Source organism: Poromitra crassiceps (assembly GCF_964638095.1).
Source record: "Poromitra crassiceps genome assembly, chromosome: 4".
Lineage (NCBI taxonomy): Eukaryota > Metazoa > Chordata > Actinopteri > Beryciformes > Melamphaidae > Poromitra > Poromitra crassiceps.
The window spans coordinates 55,578,098-55,602,609 of NC_139626.1; the positions used below are offsets into that span (position 1 = coordinate 55,578,098).

At 46.8% G+C, this 24,512-nt stretch overlaps 1 protein-coding gene across 1 annotated transcript in view; it reads right to left on the bottom strand.

Moving 5' to 3' along the window:
* Positions 1-13,451, bottom strand: part of LOC310775851 (uncharacterized protein) — a gene marked incomplete at its 5' end in the record, with an annotated part of 41,189 nt that extends 27,738 nt beyond the window's left edge. The window contains 3 exons of the mRNA XM_083635978.1: positions 11,701-11,835; positions 12,765-13,003; positions 13,136-13,451. Coding sequence (XP_083492104.1) covers positions 11,701-11,835; positions 12,765-13,003; positions 13,136-13,451 — 690 coding nt within the window. The remainder of the gene's footprint in view (positions 1-11,700; positions 11,836-12,764; positions 13,004-13,135) is intronic.
* Between the last annotated feature and the right edge of the window lie 11,061 nt (positions 13,452-24,512).

Below are 24,512 nucleotides of genomic sequence, written 5' to 3' on the forward strand. Positions count from 1 at the left end.
ACAGGAAGCTGGGAAAAATGGTAGGGCTGTCCCAGAGTCTATTTTTCAAATACAAATAGACTCTCGGTTCCCAGATTGATTCAAACATAATATTTTGAATGCATTCCCCCCAGCTGGAGAAGCCGGATATAAGCTCTTATTCTAACAGCTGAAACAGTGTCTGCGTGAGCAGTGCGTGTGCGCTGCAGAACTGTTTTTAATTTTGGCCCCCATGTTAACAGGTATATCTTGTCTGCAGATTGAGCAGGATTTCACTCTGATGTCTCAGAGACGGAGAGAAGCCAGAGCAAGCCGCCGAAAGCCACGTCCCCGCCGACAGCAGAGGAGGAGCAGTGAACCGACACTAGTGCTGCACGATTTGGGGAAAAGGTGCGATTAGCGATTAGGGTGGACAATATTGCGATTGCGATTGTGATTGCGATTTTTTTTTTACCTTTATTTATACAGGGGGAGTCTCACTGAGAGCAATGCTCTCTTTTTCAGGAGTGCCCTGTTCACATTCACACACACATTCATACCTGGAAGCTGACCAGTACAACCACAGTCTGATCTGCTGGCCACTGATCAGCTCCACTGGAGCAGTTGGGGTTAAGGCCTTGCTCAAGGGCACCTCAGTGGTGGTAATGAGGGAGGGGCAAGCGCTGCCTTTTCACTTTCCCCACCCAGATTTATCCTGCCGGTCCCGGGGATTGAAGCTCGCTTCTCTAACCGCGTGTAACGTTAGTTTAAAGGAGGCTCTCACACACACACACACACACTCAAAAAGACGTGAAAAAAATAAAATTATCGCACACTTTTGCGGTTATGCAATCGCACGTGCTGACATCGCGATTGCGATTGCGATTCGATTAATCGTGCAGCACTAACCGACACACACTATATCTACTGGCCTCATTGCCGTTACTGGGAAAGGCTGGAGCCTTGTTACGTTAATCTGCATTCTGCAATCACAGTATTGCAGTTTTCTTACTGTGGGATTCGACACCCGTACTCACCAGCCTTTCTCTTTTTAAAGGCCGCCTCTGAGGGAGCGGACGGCGGCGGAGCGGAGACGGAGCCAGAGCGCTGTGGGTCAGCGGATCGCCTGAATGCTGGTGCCCGCGTCTGTTTTCACACGGCTCGCGCTCCTCTCATCCCCCACTGCACGCCCGTTCATACCGAGACAGCTGTCTCACCCAGCGGGAGGAGGCAACTCCGCCCGGCGGGCAAGCTGTCAGACAGGGCATACAGTAGTAGCCTATAGGCTACACTCATGGTCCCTCTCTCGTCACAGTGTGCGTGCGTGAAAATATGATCGTTTCCAGCTAAGCAACACCAAATAATAGTGTCGAGTGACAACAAAGATCTGTGAGAGACAGACAAAAGTGTAGAGAAAGAAGCATTTCTAAATTGGGATAAAACTGAAGGGAAGGGGAGGCAGAAAAAGACGTGAGGCTTTCTCTAGAACAGTAGGCTATTTACAAAGCTATTGAAAAGCTCAGCTTTGCAAATGTTATAGGCAGCTAAAATTAGTGCATGTCAGCAATTTGAAATTGAATGTGACGTTCCCAATTCTATATATTAAATTCTAAAAAACTACCCTCAACATTTGGGAAGGCTAAGCCACACAACTAGTTCGTTATAATCGAACATCATGCTTTGAAGGCGACTTTACGATGATGAGGACGGTGAGGACTCAATCACAGCAGATATCCACTGATAGCCTACCACGCAGATCTTACAGGCACAGGCAGCAAAACCCGACGCGCTGATAGAAAAATCTCCATGGACGTGCCGTGCTGCGCTCAGGCCTCGCCCCCCGCCCCCCCTCGCTTCCCACAAAGAAAAGTCTACCGTAAAAAGAAAAATAACTCCCAATTAATTTAGCTCTTTTTTGTTTTTATTTCCCAAAATGTTTCAGTGCGAACTTCAGTGCAGTCATAACTGTGAAACAAAATGTGCATTTGTGAGGCTTTGTTATAGTATGTGAACGGAAACGCACTCAACACACATTGGAGGTGGAACTAGAGATAGAGTGCTTTTGTTGTACAGGAAGCTGGGGAAAATGGTAGGGCTGTCCCAGAGTCTATTTTTCTGCTCTACCGCCTGAGCCACAGCCGCCCCTGCATGTACACGTCGTTTTTAACAATGGAACAGACGAACTCTTGTTACTTTTCACATACAGTATAGTCACGCCGAGGGACTTCACAAATAGTCAACATAAGACGCTTTGGATATGTCACATTCATAAATTTATGTCACCTGAAAGAAGAATATTTTTGTGTTTCTACATTGTTTTTCAGAGCCTGCCTGTAAGCAGTGTCGTCCAAAGCAAAAAGAGTGGCAAGATGGTCTCAAAGCTCTGAGGGAGCGGACGGCGGCGGAGACGGAGCCAGAGCGCTGTGGGTCAGCGGATCGCCTGAACGCTGCTGCGGTACTGTGGGCGGCCGGTCGGACCCCGCCCGGGCGTGGAGGACACGTCGGCCTGGCTGGCGTCAGCCAAGCACCTCTTACAAGATAGAAAATATACCAGGGACCCCCTCATTCTGATTTGTGATTTTGGGCTAAGCTTAATTGTTTCCACGGTAACATGCTTGACTTTTAAATTGATAGGTTTGTTAGATTAGAATGTAATCCATGAACAATTTTAGATTTAAAGCATACAATATTTTCATTGAACTACAGTATGAAGCTTTTGCAACAACAGAACTTTTTTTTTTTTTTTCCCTGAAAACTTTTTAACCAATAAATGGTATTTATATTTGGGAAAAGCTGCTTCTGTCTCTGTCCTTGGGTATTTTAAACTGCTCTCCCTTGTGCCGAACCTCCATTGTATATTTGAGTCTATTAAGTTCCTAGGCTCTAGCCAAAAAAAACCTAGGTGGCGTTGTCAGCAAACACCACTTAACCAGGCCACACGTTCAGTTCTGCTGAAGTGGGCAGGAAATCAACCCACAGATCCTTTTGATTGTACAAATGTGACCGTTTTGACAGAACTATGGTGTGATGATGCATGTTTTAGCACTGTGTGAATTTGGTCACTTTTCGTATGTGATCTTTCAGAAGATGCCAAACGATTTCGATTGGATTCAAATCAGGAAAGTCTATATTGAGTGAAATCTAATTCTGTGCTGTGTGTGCGTGCCCTTTGTGCGGGGGGGGAGGGGGGGGGGGTGAGTGATGCATCTAATTAGCTGATCACTGTATGCTGTTAGAATAGCAGTCAAACCGGTTCTGAAAGGTAACAGTTGTCCTGCTTCCCCCCACAAATTTCATTCTTGAGGCTGGCAAGAGGTCCATGTAAATTAACCACTCAACAGTTGATGTCGCAATGTGCATGCACGTGGTCTAAATACGCTGCGCTGATTTGCTCAATGGATTTTTCGGCTTCCGCAAACAAACAGCTGTGGTGCTTGTTGCTTGTTGTCTTGGAAACATGAACTTTGAGCGCTTCCTGAATGGGTCAACCAAGGAGCAGGCAAAAGTGGCTTTGCATGTTTTGTTTTGTTCTAAGTTGTAAACAAAGGAAACAGACTGCACACTCATAACTCCTATGCAAGCAAATGTCCATCTGTTTAAATGAATTGTGTATGATTTTTTTTTGCAGGAACACTGACAATATCAGATGGTAGTGGGCAGGAAATCAACCCACAGATCCTTTTGATTGTACAAATGTGACCGTTTTGACAGAACTTGGTGTGATGATGCATGTTTTAGCACTGTGTGTGTGAATTTATGGCACTTTTTCTGGGTTTAGAAAGCTTCTTCTGTGACAAAGCATTTGATATACAGATGTCATAAGAGTTGTGACGATTCAAGCTCATTTATTGTTCCATATTAACTAAGGGTTAAGTAACAATGACAGAGCTTTAAAGACATTGGAATATCTATCAATGGCTGATGTTAGATAATCTATAATCCTCTAACAGCCTGGAAATATATTTGGCAGATAACATACAACAGCGTAGTCACTATAATGTACATGTAAGAGTGACCCGATACAGTAAGCTGGTCATTCTGAAGACACCTCAAAACCTACTTCGATACTTGATATCTGAAAGTCTATGAACCTAGATCAGGGGTGGGAAACATTTTTTTCCAGAGGGCCATACTGACTTACATATAAAGTAAGCAAAGCACATTGGACTGATAACTGCCAACACTCCTGATTTTTTGTACGGGTCTCTCTCTCAACAGAAGAAGTCACTTTTTAATCTCATACACTGCAGTGTTTAGCAGAGCCCTGCCCAGTGCCCACAGAAGTTTACTTAAACTCTATAATTATTTTATCTTCATTTATCTACAGACCAACATTTACAGTATAGATTCTCTTTCACATTTGACCTATTTCCCTGAGTTGGATTAATAAAGTTGTTGATCAATTGATTGACTGACTGAATGATGGTGGTTCATGTACTGTATGCATAGGCTAGTGACAATGAATAGATACCAGGGGAGAAATCAAACTAGGCTACTCATACAGTAAATCCTCCTATTTCAGGGTGAAAAGTTTGGCTGTCAGCTAAAGGTGACTAGTCGGTATTAATACAGTATTGTGACTAGCTTTTCGGATGTTAGGTAGTAAAGATCTGAATGTATATCAACCTAAAAGCTAACATCTCCCCACTGTCATAACGAGATGGGTCCATGCTACTGTAACGTTATATCAATTCGAGAAAAACTAGCTACTGTACAGTAGTTAGAAATGGCTGCAGGCCAATTCTAGATTCTATTCACAGATCGTAGTGTTTGCTAGCTAGCTAGCGCTAAGCTAACACTGATTCAATGTCACCATACAATATGCTTGAACCAAATTAAAACTTAACGCCCACACGTTTGTTTAGTGTACTGTACAATAACGTAACGAACGTAACGAACTCTGATAGGGCACATACTGTAGGTTGGCGTTAACCAGACAGTATATAACGCATCCGAGATATAAACGTTATGAATATAGCCACGTTATAAACAAACTAACGCTGGTGATCCGTATGGAAACATTGCTACTCGAAATGGTTAAAAGTTATATCAATTTGGTCATTCTGTAGCATTTTACTGCCATATAACATAACTAGCAGCTATGTTAGTAGCCACATAGGACAACTAGCGCTGAACCGGAAGAACAAATACGTTTGCGTGGACTGTGACCCCGCAGCTTGAAACTGCTGCAACAGTGAGAGACACATTATGGTACTATGAGGGCCCCTAGTGGTTGAATGCCATTATTCACATCTCAAACCATCTCAAAAACGTCACCGCATCGTCAAGCACAAGGTAATGAAAAAAATCTGTCACGACGGGAGTGGCTGCATCTGTATACCCTGTGTGGATTTAACGTGATTTAGGTAAGTGACAGCGGAACGCGCTTCGGAAGCTTCTACTGTCATCTGCTATACTGTGATGTGCGCTCCAATAACTTCGCCCTACTCCACATTTAGTTTTACAATAAAAACACATTTATGCAATGACTTTACATAATGTAGGGTATATTTATGTGCATCATTCTACCTGCAGCAGGGGAGAGAAAACGATATCTTTCTGGACAAACTTTCACCAATCTAATAGGCTATATTTTTCTAGCTGATGCGTTTAGTACATTATTTTCACTTTGATCTTGCTATAGTGTAGCGTATTTACATGCTTGCAGTATTGAAACTGCAGTTAGATTGGTTTGAGAAGCATAATAATATGGAATAATAGCCTATAATGCAGACAGACAGGCTGGATGAAGGGAGGGGGGGGGGGGGGGGCAGAGCGTTTGGCTTTCGTCTGGTTTTGCGGGATCACTGGAATTGGAGCTAAAAAGGCAAGCGTGCGATTCGTTTATTGCAGTTATCCAATGAGCATGATGGTGCATAATTTTACGCTTAAAAGGTGTGGTTGTAATGGTTGAGGCTGCGTCTAGCGCCAGCACGACGATATCAAGTGCGCTGGTCCACGCCCACTGATTTGAGCTGCGCCAGCCGCTCGGCCTAGAAACAGCGCCGATGCAACGATAGGGACCATAAAGTTAAAGTATGTTAGGGGAGAAAAAGTAGTGCTAAGCTAACTTAGCACCCAATTTCCAGCCAAATACAACAAGGACAGTAACAATCAACACAGTAAGCCATGCATTTTGTGCATCTCTGACCCGAGCGCGCACCCATCCGTGCTGTGTGTGCATGTCTGTGTGTGTGTGCATGTCTGTGTGTGTGTGTGTGTGTGTGTGCAGGTCTGTGTGTGTGTGTGTGCATGTCTGCGTGTGTGTGTGCATGTCTGTGTGTGTGTGCAGGGCTTAAAATTTGGCGTGGAATTGCAAGATTCACGCATCTTTTTGGAAATTACCGCATATTTTCAATTTATAAAGAGGGAGTAATCCCGCAATGGTTCACGGCAGGGGTCTCAAACTCACGGCCCCTAAAATGATTGCATATGGCCGCCACGTGATATGAAGTTATAGTGAAATCAGGCCCGCACCTCCGCAGCCGCACTTCACACCAGGGTTGCCAGATAAATTTCCATAGATGTGGAGTTGGGCGGTTTGGTGTGCATTTTGGCGGGTTTTGAACTCTTTGCGCTGGAAACCGTCAACAGTATCTGGCAACACGGCTTCACACTCCAGCCAGCGGGATCAATCTACCTCATTAGAGGTGATTCGGTTTACCTGAGTGAAAAACCAAGTGAATGTTGTCTTTTGTTGAGAAGTGAACGTGTCGCTGTCAAAAGGCAAAAGAAAGGTTGACGATGAGCACAGACAGTTTCAGGAGAAGCGGGAGAGTGATTTTTTTTTCTTTTTTTAAGTGCACCATTTCACCATTTCAAAGTGCAATAATATCACATTGTAACGTATCTGTCTGTAATTGTGACAGGTACCTGAAACATATAACCTTCCACCACCATGCTCTTATAATAAAGTCACAGTGCAGTACATTACAAACTAGACAAGGAGTTAACATCTTTGGTTTCAACAGACCTCTGAGTGTTGGTTACCAGATCAACAGTTACAATTTATTCTGGTACAGCAACATGTTTTTGTAACTTTTTAATGGCAACATCTCATTTTTATACTGGTAACATTTTCCCGTGCAATTACTCCGTTTATTCTAGCATTATTTTTCAGTGTAATCACAGTATTATCAGCTTATTCTGGTATTTTTCAGTGTAATCACAGTATTATCAGCTTATTCTGGTATTTTTCAGTGTAATCACAGTATTCTCAGCTTATTCTGGTATTATTTTTCAGTGTTATCACAGTATTCTCATCTTATTCTGGTATTATTTTTCAGTGTAATCACAGTATTCTCAGCTTATTCTGGTATTATTTTTAAGTGTAATCACAGTATTCTCATCTTATTCTGCTATTATTTTTCAGTGTAATCACAGTATTCTCATTTTATTCTGGTATTATTTTTCAGTGTAATCACAGTATTCTCATCTTATTCTGGTATTATTTTTCAGTGTAATCACAGTATTCTCATCTTATTCTGGTATTATTTTTCAGTGTAATCACAGTATTCTCATCTTATTCTGCTATTATTTTTCAGTGTAATCACAGTATTCTCATCTTATTCTGCTACTATTTTTCAGTGTAATCACAGTATTCTCATCTTATTCTGCTATTATTTTTCAGTGTAATCACAGTATTCTCATCTTATTCTGCTATTATTTTTCAGTGTAATCACAGTATTCTCATCTTATTCTGCTATTATTTTTCAGTGTAATCACAGTATTCTCATCTTATTCTGGTATTATTTTTCAGTGTAATCACAGTATTCTCATTTTATTCTGCTATTATTTTTCAGTGTAATCACAGTATTCTCATCTTATTCTGGTATTATTTTTCAGTGTAATCACAGTATTCTCATCTTATTCTGGTATTATTTTTCAGTGTAATCACAGTATTCTCATCTTATTCTGGTATTATTTTTCAGTGTAATCACAGTATTCTCATCTTATTCTGCTATTATTTTTCAGTGTAATCACAGTATTCTCATCTTATTCTGCTACTATTTTTCAGTGTAATCACAGTATTCTCATCTTATTCTGGTATTATTTTTCAGTGTAATCACAGTATTCTCAGCTTATTCTGGTATTATTTTTAAGTGTAATCACAGTATTCTCATCTTATTCTGCTATTATTTTTCAGTGTAATCACAGTATTCTCAGCTTATTCTGCTATTATTTTTCAGTGTTATCACAGTATTCTCATCTTATTCTGCTATTATTTTTCAGTGTAATCACAGTATTCTCATCTTATTCTGGTATTATTTTTCAGTGTAATCACAGTATTCTCATCTTATTCTGCTATTATTTTTCAGTGTAATCACAGTATTCTCATCTTATTCTGCTATTCTTTTTCAGTGTAATCACAGTATTCTCATCTTATTCTGCTATTATTTTTCAGTGTAATCACAGTATTCTCATCTTATTCTGCTATTATTTTTCAGTGTAATCACAGTATTCTCATCTTATTCTGCTATTATTTTTCAGTGTAATCACAGTATTCTCAGCTTATTCTGCTATTATTTTTCAGTGTAATCACAGTATTCTCAGTTTATTCTGCTATTATTTTTCAGTGTAATCACAGTATTCTCATCTTATTCTGCTATTATTTTTCAGTGTAATCACAGTATTCTTAGTTTATTCTGGTATTATTTTTCAGTGTAATCACAGTATTCTCATCTTATTCTGCTATTATTTTTCAGTGTAATCACAGTATTCTCATCTTATTCTGCTATTATTTTTCAGTGTAATCACAGTATTCTCATCTTATTCTGCTATTATTTTTCAGTGTAATCACAGTATTCTCATCTTATTCTGCTATTATTTTTCAGTGTAATCACAGTATTCTCATCTTATTCTGCTATTATTTTTCAGTGTAATCACAGTATTCTCAGTTTATTCTGCTATTATTTTTCAGTGTAATCACAGTATTCTCAGCTTATTCTGCTATTATTTTTCAGTGTAATCACAGTATTCTCATCTTATTCTGCTATTATTTTTCAGTGTAATCACAGTATTCTCATCTTATTCTGCTATTATTTTTCAGTGTAATCACAGTATTCTCAGTTTATTCTGCTATTATTTTTCAGTGTAATGACAGTATTCTCAGCTTATTGTGCTATTATTTTTCAGTGTAATCACAGTATTCTTAGTTTATTCTGGTATTATTTTTCAGTGTTATCACAGTATTCTCATCTTATTCTGCTATTATTTTTCAGTGTAATCACAGTATTCTCATCTTATTCTGCTATTCTTTTTCAGTGTAATCACAGTATTCTCAGCTTATTCTGCTATTCTTTTTCAGTGTAATCACAGTATTCTCAGTTTATTCTGCTATTCTTTTTCAGTGTAATCACAGTATTCTCAGCTTATTCTGCTATTATTTTTCAGTGTAATCACAGTATTCTCAGCTTATTCTGCTATTATTTTTCAGTGTAATCACAGTATTCTCATCTTATTCTGCTATTATTTTTCAGTGTAATCACAGTATTCTCAGCTTATTCTGCTATTATTTTTCAGTGTAATCACAGTATTCTCAGCTTATTCTGCTATTATTTTTCAGTGTAATCACAGTATTCTCATCTTATTCTGCTATTATTTTTCAGTGTAATCACAGTATTCTCATCTTATTCTGCTATTATTTTTCAGTGTAATCACAGTATTCTCAGCTTATTCTGCTATTCTTTTTCAGTGTAATCACAGTATTCTCAGTTTATTCTGCTATTCTTTTTCAGTGTAATCACAGTATTCTCAGTTTATTCTGCTATTATTTTTCAGTGTAATCACAGTATTCTCAGCTTATTCTGCTATTATTTTTCAGTGTAATCACAGTATTCTCAGCTTTTTCTGCTATTATTTTTCAGTGTAATCACAGTATTCTCAGCTTATTCTGCTATTATTTTTCAGTGTAATCACAGTATTCTCATCTTATTCTGCTATTATTTTTCAGTGTAATCACAGTATTCTCAGCTTATTCTGCTATTATTTTTCAGTGTAACCACAGTATTCTCATCTTATTCTGCTATTATTTTTCAGTGTAATCACAGTATTCTCATCTTATTCTGCTATTATTTTTCAGTGTAATCACAGTATTCTCATCTTATTCTGCTATTATTTTTCAGTGTAATCCCAGTATTCTCAGCTTATTCTGCTATTATTTTTCAGTGTAATCACAGTATTCTCATCTTATTCTGCTATTATTTTTCAGTGTAATCACAGTATTCTCAGTTTATTCTGCTATTATTTTTCAGTGTAATCACAGTATTATCAGCTTATTCTGCTATTATTTTTCAGTGTAATCACAGTATTCTCATTTTATTCTGGTATTATTTTTCAGTCTAATCACAGTATTCTCAGCTTATTCTGCTATTATTTTTCAGTGTAATCACAGTATTCTCATCTTTTTCTGCTATTATTTTTCAGTGTAATCACAGTATTCTCATCTTATGCTGGTATTATTTTTCAGTGTAATCACAGTATTCTCAGCTTATTCTGGTATTATTTTTCAGTGTAATCACAGTATTCTCAGTTTATTCTGGTATTATTTTTCAGTGTAATCACAGTATTCTCAGCTTATTCTGCTATTATTTTTCAGTGTAATCATATTCTCATTTTATTCTGCTATTATTTTTCAGTGTAATCACAGTATTCTCATCTTATTCTGCTATTATTTTTCAGTGTAATCACAGTATTCACAGCTTATTCTGCTATTATTTTTCAGTGTAATCATATTCTCAGCTTATTCTGCTATTATTTTTCAGTGTAATCATATTCTCATCTTATTCTGCTATTATTTTTCAGTGTAATCACAGTATTCTCAGTTTATTCTGGTATTATTTTTCAGTGTAATCACAGTATTCTCAGCTTATTCTGCTATTATTTTTCATTTTCCAGTTAATTACTGTTTTCACTTTTAGTGGGAAACCTGGGATTGCATACTGTTCACAAGTGCACTGGAATCAGGTGTATAACTTGATACTGCAACTCTGATTGAGTGTTCTAGATTAGCATCAGTAAGGCGTGTTCTGTATTTATTCTTTATGAAGTTCATATCAGAAAAGGCTGATTCACACAGATAGGTTGAACCAAAAAGACATGCAACTTTCATAGCTGCTGTGCACTGTCTTGATTCTCTGCCAATATCCTCAGTATAGATGCGAACTATCTTAATACTGGTAGAAACAGCTCTCCATTCAACGGGTCCGAAAGTAACAGCTTGATGTGTATAACTCCATCTAGCTTCTGCACTTTAATTAAGCTGTTATGTGGGAGCAACTCGTCTAGCTCTAACTGCCGGAGTGGTGTTCCAGACTCCTTACCCCTCTACCACTGACTGGCGACCTCGGCTGAATAGCCTGGAGCCGGGTATAACCAGTACAGTCGAGTCTGTTATTATGGCAGCTTGCTCCACTCGAATCTTGCACTTGTTACCGACTAGATAATGTTTAACGACTAAGTAAAGCCGTAGGGGCACTGCTATTTTGTTAGCCAGGATAACCTTTAAGAACCATAGTATGTTGTACGCACCTCTAACCTTATTATTACTATCATGGAAAATACACCATTCAATGTCCACTTCGTTACTTTAAATCCAATTGATTTGTTTTATTATAAAGCTTTTGCAGGGTACAGCATTAGCAATGATTAAACATCTGATTTCATTTGGTAATATAGAAACATGCAATATCACTTCTAATAAACTACTAATTACTGCTAATGGTGGTATACTCATCAAGTTACTTTGGGGGGGTGGAATGAGAATGAGATCAGCTTCCCCGGCTGGGGGCTGGCTCCGTCGAGCAGCGAGAGTCCTTGGGAGAGCTCCTTGCTCAGGATCCGGGAGGCGGCCGCCTCGTTGGATTCCCGACTTCCACGCTGACTCGAGGACGAGCGGGGAGTGACGCACAAAGTTCAATTGTATTCCAAAGTCTCTTTAGGGGAAATGGCCAATCCGCGATTCATGCTTTGTTCTTGTAATCCTCTTTGAAATAGTCCTCTGTGTGCGCTCCGTTGGAAAGTGCTCGTAATCCTTAGTCCATTTGTTAAGTCCAAAGTGAAGTCCCTCGTCTGAGAGAGCTTCGTAGCAGCAGCGAACTGGCCCAGATGAGCCGAAGTCTCTTGGTTATATACTATGCCATGGCCCAGGAAAGGCGACTCATTCGCCCCTATTCGGCCATCCCCTCCTACGCGTTTCCTGTGCGACTCCCATACCTCCTTATGGGGTATTTCCTTCTTACATGTTTCCTGTGCGACTCAGCGCCCATATATGGTACATCCTGCTTTGTCATGAACCATATTTCCTGCCGGGTTGATTACATGCAGCCCAGAATGGTCTTCCAGGGAAGCACCACATTCCATTCCATCTCCCAACTCCTCAGGCTGTTTTCTAATTATAGCTTGCATATCAACCCAAGCCAGGAAGGGCACATACAGTCTGTCCACACATAGGACCAATTACACGGCCTCAATACTTAACTCTGTGCTTTGAGAGTCTACTTTCAGCACAAGTACATTCAGTTATATTTGTTTCAGAATATATTGGTTACATGTGTTAATATCTGTTACATTTCATATTCATTACATGTGTTAATATTCATTACATGTGTTAATACATTTAATGTCCTTTAATCACTCGCTCCCCTTGGCTTCTAACATTAAGCATTTCCTTTGGTTACTGGCCCGGCCATCTCCTGTGGTATTGTTCATTTCTTTTTACTCCCATGAATGGCCTTAGACGCTCGACCTTTGGAGCTATGTGGCTTTCCAGAGACCCGGTGGTCATTCCCGCGAGCTGATCTCGCAACCTTAGGTCGCTTTCCTTCCATCGGAGGCGACCTTCTTGACACCCCCTCCTCGAGATCAGCTCCTGCGCTTCCATCCTTATACTCCAAGTGGCATACTCCATCATCGCGGTGAGACGGCGAGGCGCGGATCATCAGGGGGCTTGGCACATCTTGGCACAAATCCACCACCTCGTCCTCCAGCATTCCTCGGGACACCTGCATCTGTGGACTCCATGAATCCGTGATCGTGAAGGTGTCTTCTGTAAGACAGAGAAGGGATGCAGGGGGGAGGGTTTGGGAGAGGTATGGGGAGATAGGCGTGGGGAGTGGGGAGTAGGAGGGAGGGGGGGTGATCGGGGATAGATGTGGAGGGGGGAGTGCCCACTCCCGACTTGGTGGACGGATCTGTGCCGGACCCCCGGTTGCCCTGGGATCCCAATTCAGGATGCTCGTTGGGGTTCTCCCCCCAGTCAGGATATGCTGTGTCCCGGCAGAGAAGTCCACGGAGTCATCGGTGAAGACACTGCCGACGCCTCCTTCCACCGCTTGGTCTCCGTCCTTGGCGAGAGGTATTGGCGGGGGAAGAGGCCCGTTGTTTTTCCTGGACGATTCTTTTCTGGTCTGAGGTGGATGTGCCAGTGCTGCGTTGCTGTGGCTGGAACCCTTGCTCCGTGCTGTGGTCGTGACGAGTGCCTGTAGCTTTGCCATCCCAAGGAGAGGCCTGGTGGCCACTACAGGTGGGTGAATGGCTGGCTCTGGACTCGTGGGTTCTCTGCGGCGGTCGAAACCACCTCGGTGGCCGCTACCGTCCGTCGCATTGGTTGCCCGATGGCTCCAAAGCGGCCATCTCCCAGATGGGTTGATGAGACCCGTGTTCCGTCAGAAAACCTCCATATTTTGGTATACGCCGGGAACAAGGTCAAGTTTGCATAGGTCAGAGCTCCCGAGGTGCGGGCCATCTTGGCGGAATTCCACACCACCGTGGCTTCTGCTTCCAGCCTATAACAGGCTTCAGGCTGCATCATGGCCAAAGTCATGGTATTATTCCAGCATAGGATGCCCCTTGCAGCCTGTATTGGACCCTGTCGTTGGTAGCATGAGGGACACAGGAGCATTCCGCCCATTTCCCACAGGGCCTGGGCCTTCTCGAGATCTTCCTCGCAGGAGACGCAGAACGCCTTCTCCTGCAACATTGGGTAACATTTGTAAATACAGGCTATATTGTGCAATGAAGCGATAGCGGGTAAGCATGGCAAGGGCACCCCGTATCATTATGGGTGCCCTTCATTAGGATCCCGCGCAGCCCTGGTGCCCCGTAGGACCCTTGCCCACATCATTGATGGGATTTGGGCTTCCGGCGGGATAGGCGTCGCCAGGTCGGCATCTCTTCTGGGGAATATGGCTGCGTATGTCATGAACCATGCAATCACTGCAAATCCTAGTATCACTGCTAATGTCTTCAGTGTGAGGGCTAGGCAAAAGAGTAGTCGTCCATTCCTTAGTCGTTTTTCTTCAAGCCGCTGTCGCTCAAGTGTCTGCTGCTTTCTTGTTTCTATTCGTTGCTGGCGAGCCTGTCGTTGCTGGTACAGGGCGCTATGATCTTGCAGCGCCATCCTTCATCAGGCGAGTATTCCCATATCTCTGTAGGAAGTGGAGTATCGGGTGGCTGCCTCCGTTTCTTCAGAGTTGATTTTGGTCCCTTGGTTGATTGGTCCAGGGAGATGGTGTAAGGGTTGGGACCTTCCTCTTCTCCTTGTTCGTTCACTGTGACTCTGCCTTCGAAAAGCTGCTTAGATAGTGGCGCCCTGTAGGGGCGGACCTCTGGGTCTAGTCCTCGCCACACCCATTTCCAGAACAGCGTTTCCTCATACTCTGGTTTTGGGAGGGGCCCCTGAGGTTGAGGCCGAGTTCTGGGACGTCGGGGTTGCCGCTTGGTGCACATCATTTCGATTTCATCTGCTAGGTTCTTCATTTCATAGATCTGTTCCTCGTGGTCTCTCCCGGCTGGTCGGGTCATGTTTACGGCCGAGTACACTGGCTGACAGTGCAGGTCCAGAAGTTCCACCTGCACCACCCTAACCCCATGGTGCCACACCCGGGGCATCATCAGTACCTCCTGGAATTGCCCATCCGGGCCGGGACAATTGGTCCACGTCGGTGTTCTATTTCTTGCTCTGCGGGAGTGCCGGTCCATCGAATCTTCAACTTGCGGCGGGTTCACTGTCACCATGGTCACTAGATGTTGGTATTGATTCTCTAGAACATAGTAGCTCTCATTTTTTGTTCTTTCAAGGAGCCTCCTGCACATCTTCACACTGTTGTTCCAGATCACATCTGATCCTAGGAAGATCTCCACATAGGCTCCGAAGCCATGGTCGGCGTAGTTCGGTCCCCACCTTAGTTTGATCCGTAGCCCGTTCACCTCGAGGTACACTGTATTCATTATCCATGGCATCCTCTTCTTAGGACAACTCAGGACCGGCTGGAGCCCAAGCAACCTCTTTTGTTTCGGCCGGAAACGCCCCAGTGGCTCTTCCATCCTCATCACCACCTTCTCCAGATGATACTGGGGCCTATAAGGCCTGAAAAAGTCCGGGCCAGGGATGGGAGGGCCCAAGATAGGATAGGGCCTATCCTTGCCGCAGTAGTGACATGGGGCCATGGGACATAGGTGACCATCCTCTCCTTCGACGAATCCCTCCCATATCAGGTTGTCGTTCCACCTGCTGCACCTACACTTAGTCCGGTCTATTGGGAGGCATCGAGTCTCATAATTGGTGCAATAGTAACCGCCCGATCCGGGTGCAGGGAGGCGAAAATCCCGTCGGGGGGCGTCCAACCATATCCTCTCATTGAGGAGCATCAAATATGGGACTCCACTCCCTTTGTCCCATCTCAAGATCGTGTTTCCATCTATTTTGTAAGCCTGTAGGTCTCCTTTCTTTTTTAGCTCCTCCAGCTCTTCTTCCACCCAACCGAAATGTCTCGCCTGCTGCCACCTTCTGGGGCATCCTAACATTTTCTCCTCCCTTTTAGTCAGTATCTTCCCTGCTTGTCGCTTCTCCATTGCTTTCCGAAGCTCTGCTTCTCCATTTCTCACCATCTCTCGGATCCTCTCCATTCCTGCAGACAGAGACAACAGCGGCCGTTACTCCTACCACCCTAGACGATGGTCTCACCCTCCTTCGACTCCCCGCTTGCGAATCTGGGGAATCTCTGCACAACCCTTTCCTTAAGGGTAAGCTTTAGCTTCGGCTTAGTGGGTTGTATGGCTTCCTTTATGGGTTCTTTTAAGGCTTCTTTTATATCCACCCCCACAGAGTACATCCCTTTGTAGGGGACTATCACCATCTGTACTATTATTTCAATTTCCAGGGGGTCACTCTCATCTTGGCTCCCCCTCCAAGGCGTGGCTGTCCGCGTCGCTACTGTTCCCAGTAGTTGCACCACCCCATCTCGCCTCCAGTCTTCTGGGGCGACCACATAAATTGCTCTCTTGGCCTTTGCTTTAGCTCCTGTATCGCCAAACGCATCAATGCTGGTTGTGTAGTACCACAGATCAGATCTTCTCTGCCCTTCTTCATTTGGTATTTCAGGTAGGTCTTCCCATGGTCTGAAGGAGTCGTAGATTACCTCCTCGATCAGTTTGTCCCAAGTAATGAGCTCCCATGGTCCTTCCCAGCCCCCACTTTTTGCTCTCTCTCTCTCTTGTTCCGGCATACGGTCCCATGCCGTGATCTTCCCCAGCGCTCCTGGGTCGCGCCATACCCTAAATGTCGGTGGTACTTGTATGGCTGTCATCAGTGGGGTCGCCCTTAGGTTTCTAGTGAGGCAGTAGGGCCATGACGTGGTCAATGATTCTTTCAGGAGATCCCGTGGAGGTTTCCCCTTCTCGGGCCGCTTGTTGCGCTTCCCGGGGGTTTGCCTTTGGCAAGTGAATTGGGGTGAATTGGGGGGGGCCTTGGGCCATGTCCCGCCACTGCTCTGGCTCTCCAATCCCGGTATTGCGGGGTAGGCCGGCGGGGCAGATGGTCCATCTGGATTGGCTTCTATTCTCCCCGTTTCTCCCTCCATCTGGTCTACCTCTCCTCCATCCTTGATGTCAAAGGACTCCAGCGGCTCCATGAACCGTCTCACTTGCCATCCTTTTGCCTCCGCTACCTCCATTACCATCCCAGTGTTGCATAGCAGGACACAGGAGCGGCATCTTTGTAAGCTCCCTCCGTCCCACTGGCAGACACATCCTGTGGGTCCCACCACTGATGGGCTATGGTCCCACTGCATTATTACTTTCAATCTCGGCAGAGTGCGTAGTCTACACCTCCCACATATGTACGCGTCCAGCACTTTCACAGGTTTGTGGACCATTCCCCTGAACTCCCCCAGGTGGTCCTGAATTCGAAACGGCTTTTCTCGGCCAGGTCCTTGCCAATGGACCTTCAGTGTGGTGGGCTTTATGCACACCGCACATTTATTCTCCACTCTACTCCATTGCAACACCTCCTCCTCCTCCGACAGGAATCCTTTTTTAGCATATTCCAACTTTCTCAGTGCTGTTCCTGCCCACAGTCCCGAGAGGTTCCTTCGCATGACAACCACCCCATAGACAGTGGCTAGTCTGACATAGGGCGGGAGGCTAGGTGCGTTACTAGCCATTTTTGGTTCCTGGTTTTCTTCTAGCTTGGAATTGCCTTGAGCTGCTCCACTCCTTGGATGCCCTTCTTCTTTAGTCGGACAGTGTTCGCGTCCAGGATCTCTGTGACAACGTCCACTGTCTCGTACTTTGCTTTTACTGCTGTGCCCATGGGGTGGTCTCGTGCTTTCACCCAGAATCTTTGTCCCACTTTCAACGGCCTTCTCTGAGTTGGCTGGCTGCTTTTATGCTCAGCCCCCCTCCCCACCTCCGGTGTCAGGAAGGGGCGTTGGTTTAGCTGCTCAGAGGGGGAGGGCCTGTCAGCGCGATGCCGGTCATTCAAGACCCTCCCTATCTCCAGTGTTTTGGTGCTCCATTCTTTGTCATTGGCATTTTTGGCAATCCAGTTCTTTACCAGTCCAATTGCTCTTTCCACTACCCCATTTGCTTGTGGGGTGTAGGGCGGGGAATAAGTCCTTATTACCCCGTTCTCTTGACACCATCTGTCCACTTGGGCGTTTCGAAAGTGGGACCCGTTGTCTGTTCTTAATTCCTTGGGCACTCCCTGTACGCTGCATGTTTGGTCCAGCATACTCACTACGCTGGTCCCATTAGCTTTGCGCACCGGTTTTACAGTTACGAAACCTGACATCGAGTCCACAAGTACCAATAGGTACTTCTCTCCTCTTTTCCCAGTTATGCCCAAGGGGCCTGCCACATCCATGCAGACAGATCCCCAGGGCACCGTACTCTTAATGGTCAAGCCCTCTGCGCGTTGACCTCTTCGACCTGCGTTGTACTTTCCACATACTTCGCAGTCCCTGAGAACTCGATGTACATGTTTACTGGCAATCCAGAGTTGCTGCTCCTCCAATTCCCTCCGTGTTGGCAAGGCACCTGCATGGCCCAGTGCTTTGTGCACCGCCAGCACCACCCCCTCCACGGCCTCTTCTGGGACTATCCGTCCTTTAGACGTTTTATCCCACTTCTCGATCCCGACGAAGATCAGTCTTCTCTCTTGGACGTAGCGATCAACTTCGTCATTCCCCTGCCAGTGCGCCCCCTCCTTGGCGTGCGCTTTCTGGTGCACAACATCCAATTGCATGTTGGCTCTGATTTCTGCTATTTTCCTCCATAGCCCATCGTGGGCCACTGCTTTGCGTTTGGCCCCTTCATATCCATTGTCTTCCCAAATGGATAGATCTTGATTCATAGCCTGGCAGCAGTAGTAGCTGTCTGTGACTATCCTTGCTCTTTTGATTTTCCGTTTGTCCAGCTCCAGCAGCCCCTCCAGCAGCGCGCTCACCTCTCCTGCCTGTGCGCTGCCGTGGGTTGTTCCTTTGCCTCTGCTCAGTTGCCGTTGTCCCTGGCCTTCATTTGTCTTCAGGATAAAGCCCCAGATGGCCATTTCATCTGGTCCTTTCCTTGATCCGTCCGTGTACAGAACATAATCATATGGCATCTCCCCCTCCTTATGTTCTGTTTTTGGTGATTTCTTTTGTGTGGGCAGGGCCGGGCCCAGGTCCTGCAAATCCGCGTCCAGAAGTATGTTCTCCCAATGTCCCCAACGGGTGTTTGTGGCTTTTGTGCCCGCAATTGTACCCTTTGTCAGGAACCGGTGCACCTGGCTCTCAGTGATGACCTTGATCTTCTGGCCCTGCGCTAGGTCTTTTATCGCGAGCCAGTATCTGGCTAGGACCGCCAGCTCTTTTTCTGCCAGGGGGTATTTCCTTTCCACCGTGGTTAGAGTGTAACTCCAGAAGGCCACTATCCCCGCGTCTTCATTGCTCACTTTTACCATGGAGTTGGCATCTTCACACTGGATGTCAATCACGAGCCGTGCAGTGAGGCTTCGGGGTTCCAGCCTCGCGGCTTTTGCCGTCAGGCCTTTGAGTCTGTCCAGCAGGTCTTGATCCGTGGCGGTCCACATCCAGTCCTTCTTGGAATATATGTTGGCGTCTGGTCCAATCTTTTTCATCCGGGCATACAGTGGTCTGGCGTACCGTTGGTAGTATGGCACATGGTCCCTTACATAGTTCAGGACCCCCATGACTTTCTGCAGCTCGTTCAGGGTCTCGGGCGGCTTTAGGGCGCTTATCTTCTCAGCGTAGTTGACGGATACGCCTAGGTCGGTGCTCACTTCGAATCCCAGGTAGTTCACTTGATACCGTCCGAACTGGCACTTCTTTAGGTTGAGCTTCAGGCCTGCCGCCGTGAGCCTGCCTATTACCGTCTGTAGCGTTTTCAGGTGTTCCGCTTCGGTGTCGTCGGCTATGTACACGTCGTCGATGTATATGGTGGCGGGTATGCCATCTAACACCTGCATGACCTTTGACTGGAAGACGTTGGGGGAGTTGAGGTACCCCTGGGGGAGTCGAGTCCACACGTAGGACCCCCCTTTGTGCGTGAACGCCGTCCTTCCCTGGGACTGTCCCGCCAACCTCAGGGAGAAGAATCCATTTGCCAGGTCAATGCAGGATTTGTATTTCCTGACTGTTAGCGTTTTCAGTGACGCCTGTGGATTTATGAGACTTGCCCTGTTAGCGGTGGTGCGTCGGTTCAGGGCCCTGAAGTTGATCACCGGCCTCCAGCCCCCTCCAGACGCCTCAGACTTCTTCACCGCTTGTATAGGGCTGTTTGTAATGGGATTCGGTTCCTTTCTGACAATGCCTTGCACCAGTAATTCCTTTACAATTATGTCCATCTCTCTCACGGCTCCAGGGTTCAAGGGGTACTGGCGAACAGAGGGATGTACTGCTCCTACGATGACATGTTCATCTCCGGCCCCCAGGTCTCCACAATCATTCTTGAACCTTGCCACGTTGGCTGTGGCCAACATGCGTTTTAGCTCTTCCTTCCCGGCCGGGGAGAAATCACTTTCTTCCAGCTTCTGTTCCGTCACCAGCGGTACGTCCACTGGCTTATACCAGTCGGTGTAGTCTGGTCCACTCCCGAGCTGGGGGGACCGAATCAGTCTAGAATGCAGTGTCTGTAACCGTCTTTTCACCATTCTCCTCTCGTTGCGGGGTAGGTAAAGTTCTTGTAAGTCGCGTAGTGTGATCAAGTCTTGTGGACCAGTGATCCACACTATCCCTTTCCATATTCCATACGGCACCTCTTCAATGGTACCGGTGGCTAGCTGGACTTTCAGATGTCCGGTTGTTTTAAGGCGTTTGCGGGTCATAGACACCTCGGCTCCTGTGTCCACCAGGTAGGGGTCCCCATCCACAAGAGTGTAGATTTCGTCTCCCTCCCGGTAGGCATTTTCCAATACGACCCGCGCCTTGATCGTCATTACTTTTTGACGCCCCTGGCCAGCGCATCCTGGTGCGCAAGCCTGCGGGCGTCTTTTTCATCATTTGACAATAGGGCGTATTGGGCTGCTGACAGATACCCTGGACCTCTTGACTGGCCCTGTGGTCGGCCCCCTTTATTGTATGTTTGTCCCTCATATTTTTGTCCTTCGGGCTGGCCGGGGGTCTGCTCCGGCCCACCGGTACCTCTGGTCTCCTCTGGTGCAGGGTCCTTGTTCCCTGCTGGTGAGGCTTTCGGCCATTGTCCCCCGGCTTTTCCCGCTTGCTTCGTGGGAGGTTGGGGCGCTTTGTCTCTATCTTCTTCTCTGGCTTGCCTCTTTTTCTTAGCATGTTTAGTGGCCAGGTCGAATTTAGTTACTTCCAGATCTATGTCCTTGGTCCGTGAGTGGGTGGGCAGGGTGGCAAATGTAATCTCGGCCTTTGTTCCTGCTGTAATGAGCCTCATAACCTTGACGAACCTATTTGCTCCCACTTCTCTCTGAACTCCCGCCCAGATGGCCGTCAGTGTCGCCCCTCTCAGGAACCGGGTGTGGCAGTTCTCTATAAACTCTTCCTCATCCTCCCCATCTTCGAGCACTATTCGCTTGTAGTGCTCCTCGGCCATCTCCCCCTCGAGTCCCATGTCTCCTGTGACAAAGCCCAGCCAATATCTTTTGGCGTCATCACAGACTCCAATGGCCCCTATTTGCTTCCACTGCAGTCTCACATATTCATCGAGGGCTTCCCCGTTCTCCCTTCTTCTCACCAGGTCTCTGATCATCTTAAAGTCCCGGTGCGCGGCTTCGGAATACACTACCGGAGCCGTTGCTGCCGGAGTTGTTGGGGGCGGCGGGGCCGGGTCGCGGTTCCGTTGGGTCATGTCTGACCGGGTTCTTAGCGTTCGTCCCTGGTCCGGTTCTGCCTGAGAGATGGGGGCCGGAGAGGCTCTGGGCGGGGGGGGTTCGTCCTCCTCTGTTGACATTCCGTCTTGCATTCGTCTGTCCGCCGCCATCTTTCGGGCTTGTCTGATCGCCGACTTCTTAAGTCTCCTCAACATGACGTCGTGGAGTATTGCCAGATGGGCCACGCGGCATGGAGCGGTGAGCTTTTGGGTCGCAGCCAGAGTTAAGGAGGTGGGCATCATTAACATATTAGCCCATTCCCTCACAGGGGCGCTGACCTCCAGGGTCAGGATCTCCTCCTTAGCGTCCATCCATTCGGGCGGGATGTCATAGTCTCTCTGGAGGATTTCCGGGGCATAAGTCCTCCGGCCATCTCTTGTTTCCACAAATCCCCAATTCTCGTCTCTTGCGATGTTACTCATCACCCTTTCTATGTCAGGCAGGGCCACCATTTTCTTATCCCCCCGGCGGGTAGCCATCCTCAGGGGTCGGGGCTGACCCCCCCACCAGGCTCTCTCTTCAGCCATTGACAATGGCACTGACCCCTGGCTCGCCTGGTCGTCCAGGGCCTGTTCCCCTTGCCCTGCATCCGGGTCTTGCTCATCATCGGTTGTGTGGTTATTTTCCTCAGCCATTTCTATCCGGTTCACTCGTGCGGTTAGGTCTGCCAGTCCGTCCATTACCCACCTTGGTCCCTGTCTCTGGACGGGAGGGGCCCTTTTTTCCCACTTCGGCTCTCGGGCCTTCCGCCACTCCTGCCCTTGGTAGGCATCTTCTCTGCGGTCCTGCCTTTGGTAGGTTCTGCGGGACGGGGTGCTTGTGCGATGGCTGGGCGCGGCTAGCGCCAGTTTTGCGTAACTCTCCGTCTCCCCCTTTGGCTTGAGGAAGACCTTTTGCTGTGGGATTGTTGGGCTTCCCGACACGGGGGGTCTGGCTCCGGGAACGGCCAGTGGGGGATCCGGTGGTTCCGCTCGGGGGGGGCGGGGGCTCGCCGCAGCTCGGATTGGGGGAACTGCTTTCCCCTCTTTGGCACGTTGTCTGGAGTCATAATCCCCCGTCCGGGGCGCTCTAGCCCGAGCGTCATCCATCTTCTTAGAAAGTTGGAGCACATACTCTGTTATGGATGTTTGCCAGGCGGCCTTTCCTCGCCGGTGTGCGGTTATGGCCAGCCAGACGATTTTCTCCCCCAGGTGCCAACCTCCCGATTGCATTCCTTCCGCCGAGATCATTACCCTTTCAGCCTGTATCTCCTCCGCCTTCTCCAGCCCAGCCTGCACACACTCCTGCATGTAACCCATGTAGGCCTCCTCATACTTCTGGTTTCCGCCATCTTGGTACTCGGGTGCTTTCACATGCACTATCGCCCAATGTTGGGTGTTTCCTCCGCTGACCATCAGCACCCACCCGTGGTTCTCTGTTATTTCATGATCCATTTCTTTCCGGTAGTCTAAACCCCCCACTATTCTCAGATGTTTCCCCGCTTCTTTATGCAGGAATTTCCCCTTCTCTTTTATGAACGTGATCAGGACATCGGTGTCGAAGTCCGTGGTATCCCCGATGTGTTCGCACAACCGGAGTCCAGGTCCTATCTTCAACGTATGGACGTGTTTCGGGAGGGGTTTAAGTGGGGGGCGAATCTTTTCCACTTCAAGCAGTGATTGGCCTCGGCGGGGGAGTGGGTGCTCCTCGTCCTCTGGCAGGTCATATACATTTTCCTCCACTTTTACAAGGGTCGCTTTGCTAGCTGACCCTGGGGATGTCTTAATCTTGTCGAACGATTTTTTCCATTCATAGTCCACGCGTAGGGCCCCAGATGATGGGCCTGGTCTCTCTTCGCTCTGCGTCCTCCTCTCTTCATTTTTGGTCGGAGTTTTTAATAGTAAGGAGCGGCTTGTTCTCGGGACGGGGGTTTCCCCTCCTTTTCCCGTGATAGCCTTCCGCCTGTTTTTTAGTTCACTCGCCAGCAGTTCCGTTAGTTCTTGTGCTATCTTTGGGGTACCTACCCGGGTCGGTAGTGATCTTAGCTCCGGACCTGAAAGATAGGAGCCCGCCAGAGTCGGCCGCTGCTGATCCAATGGGGCACCTTCCAACGCCGCCTGCCCCTCTTGTTCTTCTTGTTCTTCTTGTTCCTCTTCCTCATCCTCGGCTGATGATTCTCCTTCGGTGCCGCTTAGCGCGCCACGTACCTCCGAGGTCTGGCTTGCGGCTCGGCCCGTTGGCTGAACTAGCTGACGGTGTTCCACTGCGGCCTGGGTCATCGCATCCAGGGCTGACGAATGTTTGCTAGTGACGGCGGCCGCCCGGGTGCTTTGCCCGACCAATACGTGCTGTATGCCGGATCGTACTGCCAACATCTTAATGATCGGGTCGTATACAATCGCAGGGCTGATTAAGGTGTTGATCCGTCCGCCTCTCCACTCGTTCAGGCGCTGGGTCCACCATGACATCCATTCCGGTATATATCCTTTTGTTGCTGTGGTCACGGGGCTGTGTACCACCACCAACTGTTCCATTGGTCCAGTACTCTCCCCGAAGTGCTTGGGTGCGATAAACACTCCATCTTTACGAACTCTCTCGGTGACTTGTTTCTCCCACGAATCTTGCTCAACCCAGGTTTCTGGGGAGGGGAGAAGGGACAGCAGATGTTGCTTGGTGCTTTCGTCCCAATCGTCTACTCGTCTTGTCAGGGGTATGAGGCGTGTCAGCCCACCGCGGCCGAGGGCCAGGTAAGAGTCCATTGGTCCCTCTTCTCCTTGCACTGCTCTGGGGCTAGCCGCCGGGGTTCGCCTCCCCGTCACGGCTAGGTTTGGTGAGGTTTCATCCTCTTCCATACTGTCTTCGTCGTGGCGAGTCGCCTGTCCCTCAGTCCCGCTCATAGCGCTTCTGAATCACGGATGAGTTCTAGGCTAGGTTGGCTATTCAGTGTAGTCCTCGGGGCCCT